At 44.6% G+C, this 17,699-nt stretch overlaps 1 protein-coding gene across 1 annotated transcript in view; it reads right to left on the reverse strand.

Annotated features, from left to right (window-relative positions):
• dnah9l (dynein, axonemal, heavy polypeptide 9 like) overlaps positions 1-17,699 on the reverse strand; it is a 563,466-nt gene that overhangs the window by 519,172 nt on the left and 26,595 nt on the right. Inside the window, exon 7 of the mRNA XM_068036275.1 lies at positions 13,830-14,063. Within this exon, the coding sequence (XP_067892376.1) occupies positions 13,830-14,063 (234 nt within the window). The remainder of the gene's footprint in view (positions 1-13,829; positions 14,064-17,699) is intronic.

The raw sequence follows: 17,699 nt of genomic DNA on the forward strand, positions 1-17,699 counted from the left end.
AAATCGTCCGGACTTGGAGATTTGTCCACTTTTAAGCCTTCCAAGACCTCTAATACCTTGTCACTCCCTATGACAATTTGCTCAAGAACCTCACAGTCTCTCTCTCTCTCTCTGAGTTCCATATCTACATCCTCATTCTCTTGGGTGAAGACAGATGTGAAGTATTCGTTCAACACCCTACCAATGTCCTCTGGCTCCACCCACAAATTTCCCCCTTGGTCCCTAATGGGTCCTATTCTTTCCCTGGTTATCCTCTTCCCATTGAAATACTTATAGAATATCTAGGGATTTTCCCTACTTTTACCAGCCAGCACTTTCTCATATCCCCTCTTTGCTCTCCTAATTGCTTTCTTAAGCTCCATCCTACACTTTCTGTACTCCACTAATGCTTCCATTGATTTGCTCTCCTTGTATTTGCTAAAAGCCTCTCTTTTCCTTCTCATCGTACCCTGAATGTTTCTGGTCATCCATGGTTCTCTGGGCTTGTTGCTCCTACCTATTACCCTAGAGGGAACATGTTGGGCCTGTACCCTCCCCATTTCCTTTATGAATGCCCCCCACTGCTCTTCTGTAGATTTCCCGACAAGTAACTCTTTCCAGTCTACCTTGGCCAGATCCTGCCTTATTTTACTAAACTTTTGTCTCCCCCCAATCCAAAACCTTCTTTTGCAACTTGTCTATTTCTTTCTCCATAACAAGCTTAAACTGTACCATGTTATGGTTGCTATCACCAAAATGCTCCCCCACCAACACATCAACCACCTGTCCGGCTTCATTCCCCAGAATTAGGTCCAGCACTGCACCCTCCCTTGATGGATCCTCTACATATTGAGCTAAAAAGTTCTCCTGTATACATAAGAACATAAGAACATAAGAACTAGGAGCAGGAGTAAGCCGTCCGGCCCCTCGAGCCTGCTCTGCCATTCAATAAGATCATGGCTGATCTTTTCGTGGACTCAGATCCACTTACCCGCTCTCTCACCGTATCCCTTAATTCCTTTATTGTTCAAAAAGATATCTACCTTAGCTTTAAAAACGTTTACTGAAGTAGCGTCAACTACTTCACTGGGCAAGGAATTCCAGAGATTAACAACCCTCTGGGTGAAGAAGTTCCTTCTTAATTCAGTCCTAAATCTGCTCCCTCTAATCTTGAGGCTATGCCATCTTGTCCTAGCTTCACCTGCCAGTGGAAACATCCTCTCTACTTGTATCTTATCTATTCCCTTCATAATTTTATATGTTTCTATAAGATCCCCCCTCATTCTTCTGAATTCCAATGAATATAATCCCAATCTACTCAGTCTCTCCTCATAAGCCAACCCCCTCAACTTCGGAATCAACCTAGTGAACCTCCTCTGCACCCCCTCCAGTGCCAGTACATCCTTTCTCAAGTAAGGAGACCAAAACTGCACACAGTACTCCAGGTGCGGCCTCACCAGTACCTTATACAGCTGCAACATAACCTCTCTGCTTTTAAACTCAATCCCTTTAGCAATGAAGGACAAAATTCCATTTGCCTTCCTAATTACTTGCTGTGCCTGCAGACCAACCTTCTGCGATTCATGCACAAGGACACCCAGGTCCCTCTGCATAGCAGCATGCTGCAACTTTTTACCATTCAAGTAATAATCCTTTTTACCGTTACTTCTACCGAAATGAATGACTTCACATTTATTAACATTGTATTCCATCTGCCAGACCTTTGCCCACTCACTCAATGTATCTATGTTCCTCTGCAAAGTTTCACAGTCATCTGCACACTTTGCTCTGCCACTCATCTTAGTGTCATCTGCAAACTTTGACACCCTACACGTGGTCCCCAACTCCAAATCATCTATATAAATTGTAAATAATACAATACATTTTAAGAACTCCACTCCATCTAAGCCCTTAACACGATGACTATCCCAATTAATGTTGGGAAAGTTGAAATCACCTAATATAATTACCCTATTATTATTTTTACACACCTCTGCAAATTGCGCACATATTTGCTCCTCAATTTCCCGCTGACTATCTGGGAGTCTATAATAAACACCTAGCAATGTGGCTGTCCCCTTTTTATTCCTAAACTCTACCCATAAAGCTTCATTTGATGCCCCCTCCATGATATCATCTCTCCTTACTGCAGTAACTGACTCCTTAACTAATATTACAATGCCCCCTCCTCTTTTACCCCCTCCTCTATCTCGCCTGAAGATTCTATATCCCGGGATATTGAGCTGCCAATCCTGCCCCTCCCTCAACCATGTCTCCATGATGGCTACTATATCACAATTCCACGTATCAATCCTTGCCCTTAACTCATCCGTTTTACCTGCAATACTCCTGGCATCAAAGTAGAGGCCTTCCATCCTGGTCTTACTCCCTTGAAACTTACTTCCGCTGTATTCCTCTGACTTGTTCGCTTTCCTGTGTTTAGCGGTATCCCTATTCTGCTAGGAGTCGGCATCCCCTCCCTCTGCCAAATTAGTTTAAACTCTTCCCAACAGCACTAGCAAACCCGCCATGTTAGTTCCCCCTCTGGTTCAGATGTACACCGTCCCGCTTGTACAGGTCCCACTTTCCCCAGAAACGGTCCCAGTGGTCCAGGAATCTAAAACCCTCCCTCCTGCACCAACTCTTAAGCCACGCGTTCATCTGTGCTATTCTCCTATTTCTATACTCGCTAGCACGTGGCACTGGGAGTAATCCAGAGATTACAACCTGAGAGGTCCTGCTTTTTAGTCTACTGCCTAACTCCCTGAATTCTTGATGCAAGACCTCATCCCTCTTTCTACCTATGTCATTGGTACCAACATGTACCATGACCTCTGCCTCATCACCCTCCCCATTCAGGATGCTCTGCAGCTGTTCAGTGACATCCCAGACCCTGGCACCAGGGAGGCAACACACCATCCTGGAGTCACATTGACGGCCACAGTAGCGCCTATCTGTTCCCCTGACTATAGAATCCCCTATTACTATTGTTCTTCCTCTCTTTCCCCCTTCCTGTGTAGACAGGCTGCTTGTGGTGCCAGAAGCTTGGTTCTGTCCGCACTCCCTGGAGGAACCAGCCTCATCAGCCTCCAAAATGGAATACCGATTTGCAAACGGGACCCCAGGGGACTCCTGAACTACCTGCCTGTTTCTCTTGGACTGCCTGGTGGTCACCCATTCCCTTCCTTCCTCAAGTCCCTTCAGCTGTGGTGTGACCACCTCTCTATACGTGCTATCCACAATGCTCTCAGACTCGCGGATGCTCCACAGTGTTTCCAGCCTACGTTCCAGCTCTGAAACCCGAGCTTCCAGGAGCTGCAGCTGGACACACTTCCTGCACACATGCTGGTCCCGGGGACTGGAAATGTTCCCAGATTCCCACATGCAGCAAGAGGAGCAAACCACGGCTCTAAGCTCTCCTGTCATGACTAAACCCTTTAAATTTAAAACTTTAGAAGACTATTATAATTTTTAAAAAACAACTAAGTCTTGCTAAAACAATGACTTACAATTCAATCCAGTTTGAAAAATACCCACCAGGACTTACTCACCAGTCAGCTGTGCTCTTTGGAAACTCTCGGCTCCCCTCACTCTGAGGACAGGGAGGAAATGAAAGGAGCTCCTCACTGAACTTCCTCAGTCACCAAACTTCCACTTTAGCACTCTAATGCAACCCAAGTCAGCACTGTAAGATGGCCCACTTTTATACTGACTGACTCTAACCCATGAAAACTGGTTTAAGCCAATTCTCTAATTAACAAGGTGCAGCTGCAAGCAGAGCCTGAGTGAACCCTGTTTAAAGCTGGTTTAAAACTCACCTTCTCCAACCCAAACAGCAACTGTTAAGTTAATCTGCTAAATAAAAGACAGACTAGACTTAAAATAAAATTAACCCTTAATTATCCTCACTCACCAAACTTCCACTTTAGCACTCTAATGCAACCCAAGTCAGCACTCCAGTGCAAACTCTATCAAATTTGTTCTTAAACTTCTCTGCTCTAAAGGAGAACAACCCCTGCTTCTCCAGTCTCCTCATAATTGAAGTCCCTCAATCCCAATACCATTCTAGCAAATCTCTTCTCTAAGGCCTTGACATCCTTCCTAATATGTGGTTCATTCCTCAGGCAATGCCTTGACCAATCAAAATCAAGCTGCCTGGTTTAAATTTCAAACAAAGCTTAGCAATTAACTGTCAGTCACTGTTAACTGGTGCATTCTCCATGGCATCGCCCCTAACAATCAGAGTTCATCTGCCAACAAATCAGCACTCTCTTCTCATACAGTATAAATTTGTTGTTTTCCCTTACTTTGGTATTCTTGCGAATGTTCTGATGAGTGCAAGATGAAAAGCTTCAACATCATGTCTCTATTTTCAACAATATTTAAAGAATTGATTTTTAAAAATTAAATACATTTATCTTACCCCTCTCCCACCGCCCCCAATAACCATAGAATTAATTACTTGTCCTTTCCCCCCCAAGAACACTTACCTTGTCCACCTGACCTTCCCCCCGCCCCCAAAGCGCATAAACTTTATACTATAACCCTTCCCACAAAACCCTACACCAATGATATTAATTTGGCCCCACTCCCCCACTCCCGCATTGAAAAATGTACCTGCTGCCCCCTCCACCAGTGTTCCGTCCTGGTTTCCCGGATGGGGATCCGAAGGCGCAGGAGTGCCGGCCACTGGCACAAATATTGCATCGGACAGATAGTGGGAGCATGAAGGTAATTAATTTGTATTTAAATTTATTTAAATATTTAAATTGGGCTACTGTCATCAAGCGGCAGGGTGGCTGCCACAGGGCCTCGCTGCCGCCGGCAATATCGGGCTGGGCCTTCCCGGCGTCGAGGTCCATGGTGGGCCTCTCATGAAAGCATTTTCTGGCACCCCCGCCACAACCCCCGATGTCGGGGGGTCTGTACAATTCAGCCCTTTATGTGGCATCTTAGTGAATGCCTTTTGGATATCCAAATGCACTACATCTACTGGTTCTCCTTTAGCCATCCTGCTTGTTACATCCTCAAAGAACTCTAATAAATTTGTCAAACACGATTTCCTATTCATAAAACCATGTTGACTCTGCCTAATTGCACTATGGTATTCTAAATGTCCAGCTACTACCTCCTTAATAATGGTTTCTAGCATTTTCCCAATGTTAGATGTTAAGCTAACTGGCCTATAGTTTCCTGCTTTCGGTCACCACCCCCCCACCCCCCTTTCTTGAATAGAGGTGTTACATTTGCAGTTTTCCAATCTGCTGGGACATTTCCAGAATCTTGGGACTTTTGGAAGATTACAACCAATGCATCCACTATCTCCACAGCTGCTTCTTTTAAGGCCCTGGGATGCAGGCCATCAGGTCCAGAGGACTTGTCAGTCTTCAGTCCCTTTAGTTTTCCTCGTACTTTTTCTCTAGTGATAAGTTCCTCTCTCACTTTTGCCTCTTGTCTTTCTGATATTCTTTAGTGTCTTCTACTGTGAAGCCAGATACAAAATATGTGTTCAAAGTCTCTGCCATTTCCTTTTTTCCCCATTACTAATTCCCCAGTCTCATCCTCTCAGGGACCAACACTTACTTTAGCTTTTTTATATTTCTTGCTAGTTTACTGTATACTCTAATTTCTCCCTCTTAATTACTTATTTAGACATCCTTTGCTGGTTTCTAAAATTTTCCCAACCATCTTGCCTACCACTAATCTTTGCAGCATTGTACACTTTTTCTTTCAATTTGATACCATCCTTAACTTCCATAGTTAGCCATGGATGGTGTATTGTTCTCATAGAGTCTTTCTTTCTCAGTGGGATATATCTTTGTTGAGAGTAATGCAATATCTTCTTAAATATCTGCCACTGCTTCTCTACTGTCTTAACTTTTAACTTAATTTCCCAGTGCACTCAATCCAACTCTGTCTTCATATCCTTGTAATTGCCTTTATTTAAGTTTAAGACACTAATTTCAGACCCAAACTTCTCACCCTCAAATTGAACGCAAAATTCTATTATGGTATGATCACTCTTGCCTATAGGATCCTTTACTGTGAGATAATTTATTAATCCTGTCTCATTACACATTACCAGGTCTAAAATAGTCTGCTCCTGGGTTGGTTGCACAACATATTGTTCTAAGAAACTGTCCCTAATACACTCTATGAAATGATTCTTCAGGCTACCTTTGGCAATTTGATTTGTCCAATCTCTATGAAGCCTTTAATTCTGTCTTTTTACCATTTTTCCTTACTCTGACCTTATTTGCTGGTGCACACTTCTGTTCATATGCTCTATTCCTTCCTGTCACATTCTGGTTATCAATACCCGTATCGCTACCTTCCACTATTGCCTTGTCTTTTCTCGCTAAGTTTCTAAATTTTCCCTGAGCTGAACCCACCCCCCCTCACTATTTAGCTTAAAGCCCTCTCTACAGACCTAGTTATATGATTCGCCAGAACACTGATCCCAGCACGGTTCAAGTGAAGGCCATCCCAATGGTATAGCTCCCTCTTTCCCAGTACTGGTGCAGTGCCCCAAATATCGAAACCCATTTCTCCCATATCAATCTTTGAGCCACGCATTCAACTCTCTGATCTATTAACCCTATGTCAATTTGCTCGTGACTCAGGTAGTAATCCAGAGATTATTACCTTTATGGTTCTGCTTTTTAATTTAGCCCTAGCTGCTCATACTCCCTCAGCAAAACTTTATTCTTAGTCCTATTTATGTTGTTGGCACCTACATGTACAACTGGATCCTTCCCCTCTGATTCCAAGTTCCTCCACAGCTCTGAGGCAATGTCCTTAACCCTGGCACTGGATAGGCAACACAGATTCCGGGTCTCAGGCTCTCAGCTGCAGAGTATCTATCCCCCTAACTATAATGTCCCCTACTACGACTGCATTCCTTTTTATTCCCCCAACTTGAATGGTTCCAAGCACCATGATGCTGTGGTCAGTTTGTTTATCCTCCTTGCAGTCACTACTCTCGTCCACACAAGCTGCAAGAACCTCGAACCTGTTAGACAAGTGCAAGGGCTGAGGTTCCTCCATGGCTACTTTCTGGCCCATACCTGCCTCACTCGTAGTCACACCCTCCTGTCCCTGAGAATGGACCAAATCTGAATTACCTTGCCTAAGGGGTGTGAATGCATCTCTGTCTTCACGGAGGAAGATACAGAAAATCTCCAAGAAATACTAGGGAAGCAAGGGACTTGTGAAAATGAGGAACTGAAAGAAATTAGTATTAATAAAGAGGTAGTACTTGAAAAATTAATTAGATTGAAGGTTAATAAATCTCCTGGATCAGATGAGCTATATCCCAGAGTGTTGAAGGAGGTGGCTACGGAAATAGTGGATGCATTCGTTGTTATCTTTCAAAATTCTATAAATTCTGGAAAGGTTCCTGCAAATTGGAAAGTAGCAAATGTAACCCCACTATTTAAGAAAGGAGGGAGAGAGAAAACGGGATATGACAGACCTGTTAGTTTGACGTCAGTAGTAGGGAAAATGTTAGAACCTATTATAAAGGATGTGATAACTAGACAAAGAACAAAGAACAGTACAGCACAGGAACAGGCCATTCGGCCCTCCAAGCCTGCGCCGATCTTGATGCCTGCCTAAACTAAAACCTTCTGCACTTCCGGGGACCGTATCCCTCTATTCCCATCCTATTCATGTATTTGTCAAGATGCCTCTTAAACATCGCTATCATACCTGCTTCCACCACCTCCCCCGGCAGCAAGTTCCAGGCACTCACCACCCTCTGTGTAAAGAACTTGCCTCGCACATCGCCAGACACTTAGAAAATAATGATATGATTGGGCAGAATCAACATGGATTTATGAAAGGGAAATCATGTTTGTCAAACCTGTTGGAGCTTTTTGAGGATGTTACTTGTAGCATAGATAAAGTAGAACCAGTGGATGTGGTGTTTTTGTATTTTCAGAAGGCTTGATAAAATCCCACACAGGAGGTTAGTAAACAAAATTAGAGCACATGGGATTGATGGTAATATACTGGTATGGATTGAGAATTGGTTAATAGACAGAAAACAGAGAGTAGGAATAAACGGTCATTCTCAAGATGGCAGGCTGTGACTAGTGGGGTACTGCAAGGATCAGTGCTGGGGCCACAGCTGTTCACAATCTCTATCAATGATTTGGATATGGTGACCAAATGTAATATTTCCAAATTTGTGGATCACACAAAACTAGGTGGGAATGTAAGTTATGTGGAGGATGCAAGAAGGCTTCAAGGGGACTTGCACAGGCTAAGTGACTGGGCAAGAACATGGCAGATGGAATATAATGTGAATAAGTGTGAAGTTATCCACTTGGTAGAAAAAACAAAAGGCAGAGTATTTCCTAAATGGTGGGAGGTTGGGAAGTGTTGATGTCCACCTGGATACCCTTGTTCATGAGTCACTAAAAGCTAACATGCAGCTGCAGCAAGCAATTAAGGCAAATAGTATGTTGGCCTTCATCATAAGGGGTTTTGAGTATAGGAGTAAGGAAGTCTTGCTGCAATTGTACAGAGCCTTGGTGAGACTGCACCTGGAGTATTTTGTATAATTTTGGTCTCATCTAAGGAAGGATATACTTGCCATAGAGGGAGTGCAACAGAGGTTCACCAGTCTAATCCCTGGGATGGTGAGATTGTCTTATCAGGAGAGATGGAGGAAACTGGGCCTGTATTCTCCAGAGTTTCGAAGAATAAGAGGTGATCTCATTGAAACTTACAAAATTCTTACAGGATATGACACGGTGGATGTAGATAGGATGTTTCCCCTGGCTAGTGAATCTAGAACCAGGGGACATAGTCTCAGAATAAGGGGTAGGCCATTTAAGACTGAGATAAGAAGAAATTTCTTCACTCAGAGGGTGGTAAATCTTTGGAATTCTATACCCCAAAAGGCTGTGGAAGGTCAATCATTCAGCATGTTCAAGACAAAAATCGATGGATATCTGGATGCTAATGACATCAAGGGATATAGGGATAGCACGGGAAAGTGGTGTTGAGGTAGATGATCAGCCATGATCTAATTGAATGGCGGAGAAGGCTCGTTGGGCTGAATGGCCCACTCCTGCTCCGATGTTCCTATGTTCGCAGCAATGAAGGCAGTCACCCAGTGCACATGGATGCAGAGATTCTGGTCGAGGGGCAGGAGGGGCTGGAAGGCGATACCCACAGGATCAGCTTCATGAGCGTGTCGGAGTCGCAGTGCTGCTGATGGCTTCGCTTATTGAGGCAGATGGTGACTGAGTTGTGCGTGGTTCTGAAGGATGACTTTATGCCACAAGGCATAAGGGAACTCTCTAAGTGTCTGCTATATATAAACTGGCCATCTGGATTAGATTATTCCATTGTAGGATCTGCTAGCTGTCAAGTTGACAGTGATGTTGAACTTTCTAGTTTCTGGCTCATTTCAGGGGTTGGCAGCTGACCTGTGTGGGATGTCGCAAACGGCTGCCCATAGCTGCATATTTCAGGTGATGGGTGCACTTTTTCTGAGGGCATCTGACTTTGTCGCCTTCAGTACAGATGTGGCCAGTCAGCCGCAGAGGGCTGTGGGATTTGCCTCAATGACAGGATTCCCTGACAGATGTAGGGTGTGATCGACTGCTCACAAGTGACCATCAAAGCCCCTCATCTCAGGCTGGAATATTCATCAACAGGAAGGGGTTCCACTCATTAAACGTGCAGCTGATATGCCGCCATTGTCAGCAGTTCCTTCAGGTGTGCACAAGGTTTCCTGACAGCTGTCATAATTCTTTCATTCTGAGACAGTTGCAGGTGCTGCAGCTGTTCATCCCACCACACAGCCTCTGTGGATGGCTCCTGGTGGACAAGGGGCACCCGGCAAAGAGATGGCTGCTGATGCCTGTGCGAAACCCCACAACTGAGGCACAGAAGCAATACATCTGCTGCCATCTCAGCATAAGGACCACCACTGAGCAGGCCATCAGCCACTTGAAGATGCATTTCTGGTGCCTTGACTGGTCGGAGGAACCCTCCAATACCCCCTTCAGGGGTTTGCTGCATTGTTGTGGTCTGCTGTAGTCTGCACAGCATGGCCATTCAGAGAGGAGTGGTCCTGGAGGAAGTCCATGGGGAAGACCATGCTGCCTCATTGGAGGATGAGGATTTTGATGAGGACCAGCTGGAGGAACGTCAGGGTCACCCAGAGATCGGACTCATGGAGACTCACTGGGCAGGATAGCAGGGAAGTCTGGGACACCCTGATCCAGGAACACTTCTCCTGAGCATGGTGGATCCTCCAATGGAGGAATCTAATTCAGATAGCCAGTTTATATATAGCAGCCCCTATCCAGAGTGCAAATACAGATCCACTTCACATGGGGTTTAGCACTCATGATGCATAGAGTCATCTGTGAATGCACGTGGCCACCTGGCACTCTTAGACCTCACACACAGGCAGGACATAGTGACGAGGTTGCACATTTTCCCAGAACAAACAAACTGCTCGAAAGGGTGACCCGGTGCCTGAGATTCCTGTGGTGCCCTTCTTTGAGGTCGCGGTGTACATGATGACACCGTGACAGGATGTGCCAACTGCATTTGTGCAGAGACAGGCTCAGTCAGAGGAACATGAGGTTTATCGTGGGTCTCAGTCAGAGGGGGTCAGGGGTCAGCTTCTGAAGATGGGGTCCTTGGGCAGTGGCACCATCTACATCATCCCTTCCTGCCTCAGTCCTTTCATGGCACAGGTACACGTCTGCACTTACCAGGTGCGGGAGAACACCTGATTGGGTGTGCATACATCCATGCAGCATCACTGCAACAGACCGGTCAATGCTACAGAATGCATCGTAAAACCTGATCATGCTGCTCCTACATCCAATCAGTGGAGTGCTTCAGATGACTCTCCATGAGGGTGGCCACTCTTTCAATGGAGAAGCTCATGCGCTTATATGTCTGAGACATTGCAGTATTCATGTCATTAATGGACTCCTCCATTTCCTCAGGAAACTCTGAGAGATGTCCACACATCTCCCATTGCTGCTCCACAAGCACCCTGAGGCTCAGCATCTCTGGTCGGGTAAGCATGGCTGAAGCTGTCCTCCAAGCTCCGATGGGGACTGCCCACAGCAGCCTCTGCCTCCACCACCTACTCCTGCTCATGTGCTGTGATATTCGTATTACGCCACCCATTCTAAAGTCACCTGAGGTCACATCAAGGTGCATGTATCTGCACTGATGGAGGGTGCACTTGACTCCTATGACGATGGTTTGGCAGAATGCAAGTCTTCCTCTGAGGTTTCCACAACCTCCACACTCAGCTGCCGCTGATCCTCTGGCATCGACCCTGTGCAAGAGAGAAAACTTCAGGTCCTTGCACTTTATCTCAGCAGATGCTTCATCAGACATCTGTCAGCACATCAAGTGGCATCTACTGGAAATGCCTTCACAAAGTTGGAAGCTGCTCCAAGGCACATTCACAGAACATTCAATAAACTTTCACCCTCTCTCTGCTACACACCAATCTCTTTGTCACTGCAGCCATCCTCCCAATGTCAAGATCCTCCTCCTTGTGCATCAATATTGCCAGGTTGGCCACTCCACCCCCTGAATGATTTCTCTCGCAGGCGTTGTGTGTTCTTTTCTCCCACAATGTGAGGGTGAAGAGTTCAGTTACAGTTACATTTGCTCATCATGATCCACAATCAGAAGTGATGATCCTATCATTGCACTGGCCAAGGGCTTACATTACTATCCTCTCAAGCATACATGCCTTTGATCCCTTCCCTCGGGTGATGGATGTCACTGGGCATACATCTCCTTGGTGTACCTATTGTTATGATCTCCATGGAGATCACCAACAAACCAAAAGAGCCGAATCCACTGACTAACCCCAATTTAGGAAACAAAAGACAAACGGACAAGATTTCACTTTTATAACTTTTACTTTAACACTCAAACTAAAACCAGCATAAATTAAATATGAACTATCAATTAAATCATGGTCAACTTATATATCTTAAAGGTTACACTTTAATCATCAGATGCAACAAAGATAGTTCTAATGAATCGTCTGAACAGTCCTTTCAGCAAGATGTGCTGAACAGTCCCAAAGTACATCAAAATCAAGAACTCCCTCAGGTAGTTTTCCAAGTCCTGTCCTCCTGGATGCAGATATGGAAGAAATGATGTCCCGTAAATAGCGTGCAATGTAATCTTACCTTTAATGATTTGGTCTGGTCACCTCTCAAACAACCTCAGCGTCGCCCACAACCGTCCTGATGGCATGGTTCCACTGATAACTCTTTAAGTCACCAAAGACAGCTGCCGTAAGTCATATTCACCTATGGTCAGCTCTTAGTTCAGGTTCCTCTGCATGCTGTTAAAACAACTGCTCCAACTTGCTGCTTTGCAATTTGTCATCACAGCTAGCAGCCTGTTTCAAATCCAAGCAGCTTTTCTGGAAGCACAACATGCAGCTCCCAGGTTGTCTCTTTAAAACAACAGCTGGCTGTTTTTGCTTCCACCCACTGCAGAGTGTTCTTCCAAACCTGAAACCAGAGCTCCAGTCACATGTCTCTGATCATAAGGCTGTGTGTTTCAAACTGGTTTGGACCAGCCTCATCCTTCCAGAACTCTCTGGAGCTTTCAGTTTCAGTTCAAGTGAATGACTGCCTCAGAAAAAAACACAAGCTTTGAATCCAAAGTCATAGCACCTAACAGTCCATTCAACAGGTCAGCTGTATAGAATGCAGTCTGCACATGAAGACTCCATCACACTTTACACTACCTGCCTTCAGGCCCTCCTGCTCAGACGTGTACAATCCCTTCAAGACCCTCATGGCTGACTGCTTGGCTTTGCACCTTACTCACCTTGCCAGACTACAGGTCATTGAAGCACTTTCTGCACTGGACCCAAGTCCTGCTAACCACGCTGCATTTGCTGACCTCCCTGGCAATCTCCAACCATGCCTTTGTTTGTCTGGCAGGCCTCTGCCGTTCTCTAGAAACAAAATGTTCCTCCTCTCTTGAAGCCCTTCTAGCATCATTTCCAGGGAGGTATCAGTGAGACCTGGGGCTGTGCTACCATGACAGACTGCAATCTTCCTGATCTGAAAGCCTTTTCCCTCATGCCTGACAGCCCCTGGCTCCATTCACTTAGAAGGCTGACAGACACCCTTTAAATGGGGCCCATCACTTCCAGCTCCTGCCTCCTGATCACCCTCACAATCCATAATTGGATAGATATCGAGGCGGCGACTCACTAATTGGTCACCTCTCACAAAATGCTGATGTGCAGCACACTTCAATCTCCAGCAGGGTCAGGACCTGGAAATGGCCCCAACATCGGTGTGCCGGCGATTATGGGAAAATCCAGCCCATTGAGTCAGATGACTGCCACTTTGGAGCAGAAAAGAAGAGGGGTTATGAACAGTCAGCAGGGACTAGAAGTCAAGAAAACACCTTGGCTTGTATGGGTGGACATAATGCTGGCAGGAGTCTAACATCCATCTGGCTAAAGAAGTTGACCAAGAAGAAGTGGACAATGCACAATACTCTGTCCTGTAATCTAATGGGTGATATCGGATCTGTTCAGAACTGTAACTTATTGCCTGGACACTGAAATGTGTTGAGCTCTGCTGTGTGCCAATAAAAGGTTTGCTGTGACCAATTGGCATCAAGTTTAAATCCCTAGAAATTCTGACAGCCTCTATTAAAACAGCCAAAATTAGCTTTGGTTTCTAAAATTAAAGAAGCATTTAGGAATGAATATATCTTACTTTTTTATGACTTGCTGATAATGCTGAGATGCAATAGTAGAAGTACAGTTAACGTATTTAGGTGAAACACATGTATAACCTAGTTTCACATACCTCAATTTTCAACAATCGGTCAACAAATCTATGAAAACGAGCAAAGACCATCTCTGTGGGAAAGTCCCAAAGTTTCACTTCCATGTTGTTGCTGTAGTACCAGGAAATGCTTAATCTGTGTTGATGAAAACAATTCTTAAAGCTTTTCAAAATATGAATAGTAAGCTGCACCTTCTCTAATGCTTCTTCTATCTCAACTTTAAAAATCTCTTCCGGAACCAGATAGTTTAAAGCCTGTTGACAAAAATATTGTTCAATACAAAAAAATTAAAAGTAATATGCATGAATATACACACATAAATAAAAATAGCAATTAGAAGATCCCTGAAATACAAAAGCTTCACAACAGAATCTTTTGACAGATGACAACCAGACTAAGATTTTTAAAGACCACTGTCCTGTTTTAGCTGTCAAATGCTGTACTCACGCTAATTAAATTCAAGGAAGTTTTGTAGAATAAATTTAAAAGCACTAATTTAATCTCATCAAATGTCAGACATAAAACAAGATTGAAATCTGCATAGAAATTTTACCCTATTATAGAGAAGATGGATCACAACAGTTCAGACCATTTTTTAAAAAAATGTATAAAGGATTTAATGTAATATTAACAAAAATATAAAAACAGAAGTGTACAGAGTACAGTGCAGTGACATCATAATTGAACTCTTACAGCATTGCCTTAACAAGCTAGATTTATAATATATTTATTATGCTGAAAAATAACCTATAATATATTTATAATACAGAAATTCAACACCATTCTTTTTAAAGAATTGCTGACATTTACAATACCAATTCATCACCCGGTACAGGAAAAGGAGGTGCACAGTTTCATCATACATATTGGATGATGGAACTTCAAAAAGCCTATTCAAAACACATTCATCTGGATCCCTTTTCCTTTGTCTGCCCATACGTTACGAACAATATCTGTTACACTAGTTCATCACTAGTGGCACTGTACCCAATCAAGACCTGTGCAGTGCCGAGAAGTTTTATCACAATGTTCTCAAAGACTCGAATAACAATATAACCTAAAACAATGGACAACAGAAGCTGCAATTCCAAATACATAGAGATTGAAGAAAATAAACATAATAAACTGAAGAACGTAAATTAGAACAGAATACATTACTGTTTTCTTTTGACACCATATAATCCAACAGCAAAACTAAACTTGCAGAAATAAAAACAAACCACATACATCACAACTCACTGACAACAACAAACCAAACATTGTATCACTGAATCAATAACATCATAGAGCAGGGGTCGGCAACATGTCCATACACGGACTCCAGTGTCTGTGATAAAAAATTTTGAGGTCCGTGGTTACCATCCGGCCCGCCATTCCTCTGATTGACAGTGGGCTGCCCGTGGCTCGGCTTTGTTGACAGCTCTCCTATTAAAGTGTATGTCAGGCGAAGGTAGAGAGAGAGAGGCCGAGGGAAGAACAGGAAGCGGGTTAGCACACAGCCAGAGGCACAGAGGGAGTACGCTGAAAGCCCTTTAAACACGCATCGGCCCAGGGAACGGGCGGGGAGTGGTGGGTGGGAAAGAGAGATGGAAGCAGAGGAGGGGGAGGGGGAATGGACATAGAGTGGAGGGGGAGGGAGAGGGTGAAGGACACGGAGGTGGGGAAGAGGAGGATGGGCACAGAGGGGGATGGACACAGAGAGGGGAGAGGGGGATGAACGAGGAGTAATCAATTAATACAGCAGCAGACACTTGTGTCATGCCTAGCACAAAAGGAAGATGGTTGTGGTTGTTGGAGTACAAACATCTAAGCCCCAGGACATTTCTGCTGGAGTACCTCAGGGTAGTGTCCTAGGCCCAACCATCTTCAGCTGTTTCATCACTGACCTTCCTTCCATCATAAGGTAAGAAGTGGGGATGTTCACTGATCATTGCACAGTGCTCAGTTCCATTTGTGACTCCTCAGATACTGAAGCAGTCCATGTCCACATGCAGCAAGACCTGGACGACATCCAGGCTTGGGCTGATAAGTGGCAAGTAATATTCGTGCCACACAAGTGCCAGGCAATGACCATCTCGAACAAGAAAAACTCTAACCATCTCCCCTTGAGGTTCAATAGCATTACCATCACTGAATGGAGGGATGTGACTAGTGGTGTTCCGCAGGGATCAGTGCTGGGACCTTTGCTGTTTGTAGTATATATAAATGATTTGGAGGAAAATGTAGCTGGTCTGATTAGTAAGTTTGCGGACGACACAAAGGTTGGTGGAGTTGCGGACAGTGATGAGGAGTGTCAGAGGATACAGCAGGATATAGATCGGTTGGAGACTTGGGCGGAGAAATGGCAGATGGAGGTTAATCCAGACAAATGTGAGGTAATGCATTTTGGAAGGTCTAATGCAGGTGGGAGGTATACAGTAAATGGCAGAACCCTTAGGAGTATTGACAGGCAGAGAGATCTGGGCGTACAGGTCCACAGGTCACTGAAAGTAGCAATGCAGGTGGATAAGGTAGTCAAGAAGGCATACGGCATGCTTGCCTTCATCGGTCGGAGCATAGAGTATAAAAATTGGCAAGTCATGTTGCAGCTGTACAGAACCTTAGTTAGGCCACACTTAGAATATTGCGTGCAATTCTGGTCGCCACACTACCAGAAGGACGTGGAGGCTTTGGAGAGGGTACAGAGGAGGTTTACCAGGATGTTGCCTGGTCTGGAGGGCATTAGCTATGAGGAGAGGTTGGAAAAACTCGGATTCTTTTCACTGGAACAACGGAGGTGGAGGGGCGACATGATAGAGGTTTACAAAGTTATGAGCGGCATGGACAGAGTGGATAGTCAGAAGCTTTTTCTCAGGGTGGAAGAGTCAGTTACTAGGGGACATAGGTTTAAGGTGCGAGGGGCAAAGTTTAGAGGGGATGTGCGAGGCAAGTTTTTTTACACAGAGGGTGGTGAGTGCCTGGAACTTGCTGCCAGGGGAGGTGGTGGAAGCAGATACGATAGCGACGTTTAAGAGACATCTTGACAAATATATGAATAGGAAGGGAATAGAGGGATATGGACCCCGGAAGTGCAGAAGGTGTTAATTTAGGCAGGCATTAAGATCGGCGCAGGCTTGGAGGGCCGAATGGCCTGTTCCTGTGCTGTACTGTTCTTTGTTCTTTTGTTGTATCCCCCCACCATCAACATCTGAGGGGTTACCATTGACAATTGGACTAGCAATAAAAATACTGTGGTTACAAGTGCAAGTCAGAGGCTGGGGATTCTGTGGTAAGTAACCCACCTCCTGACCCCCCCCCAAAGCCTGTCCACCACTTACAAGGCACAAGTCAGGAGTGTGATGGAATAGTCTCCACTTGCCTGGATGGGTGCAGCTCCAACAACACTCAAGAAGCTCGACACCATCCAGGACAAGGCAGCTCATCTAGCACCTGAACCACAGGCAGGTTTCTGACCCCCAACCAGACCTGTCTCCTGTTTCCCACATCTGTAATGAAAATCCAGCTCCATGTAATAACTGACTTTAAAGCTATGTTAAAAAGCTAAAAAGATTATCTAAAATAAGAGTCTTTTAATTGACAAGCGAATTAAATAATTGTACCAGTAAACTGCCCTTGGCACTGCACATAATCTGTCGATGAACTTTATTTTTTGTATTTACACATCAGAGTTGGGAAAGAGAATCCAGAACCCCATGTCACAGAATGGCCTAAAGGTCAGATCCTTTAACTACATTGTTACAATTGACATATGAAAATGTTGGCATTGTAATTTACAATGGTAAACATTGTCATGCAGACTCCCCACCTGCCAAGAATGAGGCATATTAATTTTATCATATGAACACTGATTTTAAACTGTTGCTGGAGCAAGGAGATGACCTGTTAAACAG

This window comes from Heterodontus francisci, chromosome 7, assembly GCF_036365525.1.
Source record: "Heterodontus francisci isolate sHetFra1 chromosome 7, sHetFra1.hap1, whole genome shotgun sequence".
Classification (NCBI taxonomy): domain Eukaryota; kingdom Metazoa; phylum Chordata; class Chondrichthyes; order Heterodontiformes; family Heterodontidae; genus Heterodontus; species Heterodontus francisci.